The sequence below is a fragment of the Lipotes vexillifer genome, unplaced genomic scaffold (assembly GCF_000442215.2).
Source record: "Lipotes vexillifer unplaced genomic scaffold, Lipotes_vexillifer_v1.1 scaffold182, whole genome shotgun sequence".
Classification (NCBI taxonomy): Eukaryota; Metazoa; Chordata; class Mammalia; order Artiodactyla; family Lipotidae; genus Lipotes; species Lipotes vexillifer.
Window position 1 is genome coordinate 5,027,503 of NW_006798798.1, and position 6,313 is coordinate 5,033,815.

Consider the following 6,313-nt stretch of genomic DNA (forward strand, 5'->3'; position numbering starts at 1 on the left):
TTTCCCTCCCCTCCAGGATATGGTTTCTCTCAGCCCGTTTCTCATTCGGTCAAATATTTCCCGAGGATGTACAGTGTTGGGGTGTTGTTGATGTACAGAGAATAATGACAGTCTCTATCCTCCAGAGAGACAAGTACTCAGGCAGTATTTATACAGGGTCATCAGTGCTATCAAGGGGAGTTTTCAGAGCACGGAGCAGGCCTTGGAAAATCAAGGAAGGCTTTCTGGGGGAGGTGACACCCAAGCTAAGATTTGAAAGATGAATAAGAGTTAGCCAAGGAGCAGGGAGAAGGGCATTTTCAGGCAGTGGAAGCAGAATGTGCTAAGGTGTGAAGCTGAGTGTGTTGTTTTGTTTCACTGGAGGAGTTGGCAGGAGCTGCGGACGAAAGGCCACTTGATCTGAGGAGCGTGGACTTATCCTGAGGGCAATGGAGAAGGATCGAAAAAGGATGACGCGATGTCACTGAGATTTTAGAAAGGGCACTCATGCAGAGAATGAATGGAGGAAGAGGGAGTAGGGGCTGAGGTTCCCTGAGGAGGCGGGTAGAGTCAAGGTTGTGGCCCTGGGTTCCAGCAAGTAGGCTGAGTTTAGTGTTGGTTAGATGGTACAGGGGACTGGATTTGGTCAGTGATTGGACGTGGGAGTTGAGGGGTTGGAAGGTGTCCATTACGACCCCAGGAGAGAGTGAGGGTGAGAGGAGGAAGGCGTTAGATGATCTCACTTTTGGTAGCTGGAGACACCTGAACGGAACTATCCAGGCGGCAGCCGGATGTGCTGGAGTATAAAGACTGTGGTACAGGTGTAGGAGTTTGGGAGTCATTGGCATACATAGCTCTTTCCTCTCTGATACTCTGCCCTGTGGTTTCTAGTTGCCTTTGCCTCCCCAAATTCTCAACTCAGGGAGACCAATGGGCAGCCTGGAAAAATCTCTCCAGGTAGTAACCTGGGCAATTGTAGGGCTCTCCTTATCGGTTTCCCTTCTCTCAGAGATCACTGGCCTGCCTTGCCTGTTGTTCAGAGTCTGAGAATCCTCGTTTCACATATTTTGCCCAGTTTGCCATTGTTAAAGGTAGGGCGGGGAATCCAGTCCTTGTTACTGTCATGGCCGGAAGCAGGAGTCCCATCGTGGGCATGTACGTGGCTGCCGAAGCCCGGGGAGTAAATGAGGGTCTTCCAGGAAGACCTGTAGGGGAAGGAGCCGGGGCTCAGGGTAGCCCAGGGAGCTCCAGCATTCCGGGGATGCACGGAGAGGTAGGAGAAAAACCAAGTGCTGGGTTTCAGAGCCCCCAGGGAAGAGCAGGTGTGTCAGTGAGAAACCTTCAGTAGGAATCTAGGGTCCACCTGGAACCAGGTTGCCTTGATGGGGGCAAGTGGCCCAAAGGGAATAGGAGTCCTGCTGGAGGACCAGGGAAGGGGGGTCAGGAGCAGGCATGGCCACAGTTCCTCCAGCAACCGTAGGAGGGCATTCTGCTCTGCAGTCCTGGGGACTGCAGTGTCCCCTTGGGGTCGCTAAGCTCAGTGCTTAAGGAAAGGCTGATGCTGAGAGTCCAGGAGCAGGTCAAGCTGTAGGCAGGGTACAACCAGCGCCTCGGGGCTGTGAGACGTGGTGCTGCTGTCCCCAGGGGAGACCCTTGGATGGGAACAGGGGGCTGTGGCCAGACAGGACACGGAGGACACCTGGGACCTGAGTTGCTTGGGACATGAAGCTCCATCACAACAGCCCAGCTCCATCACCTGTGTGGGGCGGGGTAGATGTTGGTCTCAGGGCCTCTGGGTAACAAGTGTCAAAGCTTCCAGGTTGGAGTTTAGCCCTGGGTGCAGTGAGAGTGTGACCAAAGGGGCCTTCTTGGGGTGGGGGGGCGAAAGGAAGGAAAAAGTTGTCCAGTAGGTCTTGCCTGGTGCCCCACTGTCGCTCGCAGCACACCATCATCCTCCATGGCTGCCCTTCACATTTCCTGCCTGTTAGAGGTCAAACGCGAATCACATAACTTGTTAAACAGAGAAAATTAGCCTATAAAATATCCTGCAGTGGTAAACATGGTAGGATAAGGGACATAAAGCAAAACTCCTTGTTGAATTGATGTCTTCAGGTCTTCTGTTCCACTATCTCTTAAGGCCACTGAGGTCAGCTATTTGACTTTCCCCCCCTTCCCAAGGTCACCAGTGACCCCCATGTGGGGATCCAGGAGATGATTCTCAGTTGTCACTGTCCTAAGCTCGCAGCAACTTTCCTAGACTCTCCCTCCTAGACGCCCTTTTCACTGTGCCCTTAGGACAGGCAGTTTTTGGTTTTCCTCTTTCATCTTCCCTTAAAATCTTGGCTCTGCTCCTTTTCTTTCCTCTCTTAAAGTTGGAGCTTCCACAGCTCAGCTGTTTTTTCTCTTCTCTTTTCTAGTTATCTGCACTCCCAGGGAGAAACTCCTGTTGTTTTGTTGTTAAAAACTTATCACATTTTTATGCTGATGTCCCCATTTACTGCCCAGCCCTCTCTCCCAGACTCCAGCCTAGTGTCTGACTACCTCCCTCCTGGCTGGCTCCTTTGGATGTGTAAGACGCTCTCCAATTCGGGGTGTCCAGCACTGGGTTCCTGACCCCCTTCCCCCAGAGTAAAGGCCAGAGTCCTCCGGAAGGTGGGCAGGGTCCTACAGATCTCTGATGCACCCCTCCCTTGCTTACTCTGGCACCGGGGCTGTGTTCTTCCCTAGGACTGTGGGCTGCAGCTGAGCGGGGAGGACGGACGCCGCTGCTACCCCCTGGAGGGCCACCTGCTGTGCCGCCGCTGCCACCTGCGGCGCCTCCGGCCAGGCCCACTTCCCTCACCTGCTGTGCACGTCACCGAGCTCTGAGCTGGGGGCGGGTAGCCCGACCCTGGGGGCGTGTGTTTGTGTCTGCGTGCACACGCGCGCGTTTTTTCGCTCAGGAGCGCGTTTTCCTGCGCACGCACGTGTTTTTGCGCGAGTATATTTTTGCGCGCGCGCCGGCGATGGGTGACCCAGGTCAGTGTCGGAGCTCTGTGTCAGGGTGGGCGCGGCCGCCGGCTCCCACCCCACCCCTACTCCCACCGGCCACCGAGCTGCTGTCCGAGGGGCCGGCCCCACGGCGAAGCTACTAATATTTATTCACCGTCTGTGCCTCCTCAAACGGCTTCCTTTCTTTCGGGCCCTGGCCGCCTCCCGCCCCCACCCCGTCACCCGCCTTCTGTTTCGGGACCCCCCCTGTGCCCCGTGGCCTCGGGGGCAGGCTCCCAGACCGGCTCTGGGTCACGGGGCTGAAGGTGGCCGTTACCACGTGCAGGGGCGCGGGGTACACGGCCGCCGTCCTCCGACTGGCCTCGGGGCGGGAGCCAGTTTCCCTGTGTAGAAGGGGTCTGGGACCCCCTTCAAGAAAGCTCCGGGAAGGCGGGGGTTGGCGGAGGGCACGCGTGTTTGTCTCATAAGCGCCTGGCCCGCTGGTGGGTGGGAAGGGTTCATTGTTTGGGAGGGGTCGTAGAAGCGGGTGAGGGATGACACCCTTAGGGAGTGAGGCCTGCGAAGGGGCCCTCCCTTCGGCCATGTGGTCACGGCGGGTTTTGGCCCCCGGGACTCCGATGGGCGTTTTCAGCCTTCATCCCGCCCCGGTCTTCCCATCCCTGGCTCCTCGTTCCCAACCCCTCTCGTCCTCGGCCTCGGGAAAAGAACACCTCGTGCAGAATTCCAGCTACAGGTCTCGGTCGAGAGAGGCCGCGAGGGGGCGCCCTGCCCATCTGTTACAGGAAAGCACTGTGTATCAGGCTCCACAACAAAAGCATATGATTTGACTTAAATTAAGTTTTTCCTTTGAGAATATTTTCATTTTCTTTAAAAGAATATAGTTTTCTTCTAAAAACTTGGCCCTCGGTTTTTATTTCTTAGGGAAGTTACAAGAAACTCACAAATGTGCAATTTGTGTATCATATATAGCTAGTGTTCAAGTGATAAAACATTGTAGTTTAACTACTTTTGTATAAATTCCTCTAAAATCCCCAAATATGTGTTTGCCTTAAAGACTTTAGGCTAGCGTGGGGTTTTGTTTATGTCAGTGTCTTGAGAGCGGTTACCTAATGAAATGTGGTGTGTGGAAATGTAGATTTTTTTCTTTTCCTCTGAAAGACACATCAGCATTGCGAAGCTTCTCACTGATGGCTTATGTTGGATTTGCACTTGTGGGTGGCCCCTGCGGCGAGAGACCTCCTAATCACAATCACCATCACGGTGGTTTTTACGGAATATTTTAAGTCCGTCCGTTTGTTCCTATGAGAACTGAACCACCTCGACTACTGCTCTCGCTCTCCGTTCCCCGCACAGTTAAACGTAAGATCCTTCATCTGGGGGAGCCAGGCGGTAGGAACCAGAACGTTGTCAGGACTGCTCCTTGGGATGCGTAGGAGGGGAAGTGGCAGCCGGCGGGTTCCAGCTGGGCTAAGGCCCGGAGCCGGGGGGCCCTCCAGTGGGCTGAGGAAGGAAGTACATGGTGTTTGGCGATCGTTGACCAAATGTTTTAACGCAGAGGTTGCCCTGAGATAGGGGAAGCGTGTGTCTCCTGAGGAAGGGACTTAACAGGATCAAGGTGGCTTCTTGGACGAGGTGATCCCAGTGGGGCAGGAGACAGTATATTCCAGGCATGGGAGGTTCTTTCTGGCTTTCTCTTCCTCTTGAGCTGGGCTGCTTTGCTTTCTAGCCAGTTATTGCAGAGCTTTCTTCTGATTGCTTCCAATGTCGAAGCCTGCTTTGGCCTCCGTTTCTCCTTGCGGCAAATTCAGCTCTACTCTCTTCTCTTTCTTTGTGTCTGCTGTGGAGGTGGTCCCTGATCTTCCTGCCATGGGGACCACCATCCCTCCCCACACCTGCTCCATCCTGGTTACCATGCTCCCCATCCAGCTGGACTGAGTCATCACAGCATGGAGCCTCCTTTGAATTCATGTGCCAATATCAAAAGTCAGAGCCAAGGGAATGCATGACCCTGGGGGGGCAGTGGCTTTATCTCTGGCCACACTTTGCCCTCTCTCTTTGGGCTCCATGACCCTCTTTTGCCTTCTCCCAGGGCTGGTGACCGCCACCATCCCTCTAACCCCAGAGCCTTTGCACATGCAGTTCGCTCTGCCTGGACCCACCCCCTGCCCGATGCTTTAATTTCTGGTGACATCCTTCCGATCTCAGCTACACGAATAAGCCAGGCTCCTAGTTATTACACTTCACCGAACACCCAGAATTTGGGGCCCCGATCTCTAGGCTCTTTTCCAAAAGCAGCATCTTCCAGTCCATTGTCAGGAATTATGCTGACATGATGGTTGTTGAGACTGAGGAAGCAGTGTGAGAGCCAGACCTCAAGTCAGGTAGATTACCCATGAGCCTCCACTGCTGGGTGCCAAACCCACCTGCCCCTAGGATGTCTCCCCTGATGTTGACACCTGGTGACACCTCTAACTGTGCTTTTGTTAACTGCTGTACTTTCATGTACTGAGAGAAAAAGAGTCCTCTTCATGTCCATCTCCTCACTAGAGGGTGGGCACTCCAGGCCAGGGTCTGTCTGGGTTGTTCACTCTTGTCTCCACAGTGCCTGGCCTATGGTTAGTACTGTAACCTGAGGCAGACCCTGCCCTGGCCTTTAGAGTCTCAACTTAGGACCCCTCTCCTTCACTGGTTTGCAAGTCCAAGTACAGCCTCAGTTGCCCAATGAAGGAGCAACTGAGGTGGGATAGAGGCCCAAGAATGGGTTTACACAAATACTATATGTGCTGCACATCAAGTGTGTGCCTCAGGTAGTACACACACAGGTGTGCCTTTGTGGATACCCTTGAGTATTGGGTTCCCTGCCACGCGTGCTCGTGTGTGTGTATGAGAGAGAGAGAGGGAGGTGGTTTGAGATGGGTGAGAAAGAGGGAGAAAGGGAGGGAGAGGAGAGATGGAGATTGGGAGGGAGATGAGAAGGGGCGTGAGATTGCGAGAGACATTGAGAGAGCTAGATATTGTGAGGGGTGACGAGAGGTTTTGAGAAAGACATTGTGTGTGAAAGAGAATGAATGACAGAGATGGTGGGGGATTGATCAGGAGACCCTGGGAGAGGGAGAGATGGTGAGAGAGACATTGTAAGAGAGAGATTGAGAGGGAGGCTGAGAGACTGAGAGAATGGTGGAGAGAAAGATTGAGAAAGAAATTGAGAGGTGGAATGAACAAGAGGGAGAGAGAGAAAGATAACTGAGTGAGGCCAACAGAACCTAGGGTCCTTTTCCCGCAAGGCAGGGGGCCCCCAGGGCCAGGTGATTTGGAAATATTTGGATGGCCTGGCCCACAAACA

General features: G+C 53.9%; 1 protein-coding gene across 1 annotated transcript in view; it reads left to right on the forward strand.

Annotated features, from left to right (window-relative positions):
* The window catches only part of WTIP (WT1 interacting protein), a 24,568-nt gene extending 20,700 nt beyond the window's left edge, over nt 1–3,868 (forward strand). Inside the window, exon 8 of the mRNA XM_007470964.1 lies at nt 2,707–3,868. Coding sequence (XP_007471026.1) covers nt 2,707–2,847 — 141 coding nt within the window. The 3' untranslated portion in view covers nt 2,848–3,868. The remainder of the gene's footprint in view (nt 1–2,706) is intronic.
* The last annotated feature ends 2,445 nt before the right edge of the window (nt 3,869–6,313 follow it).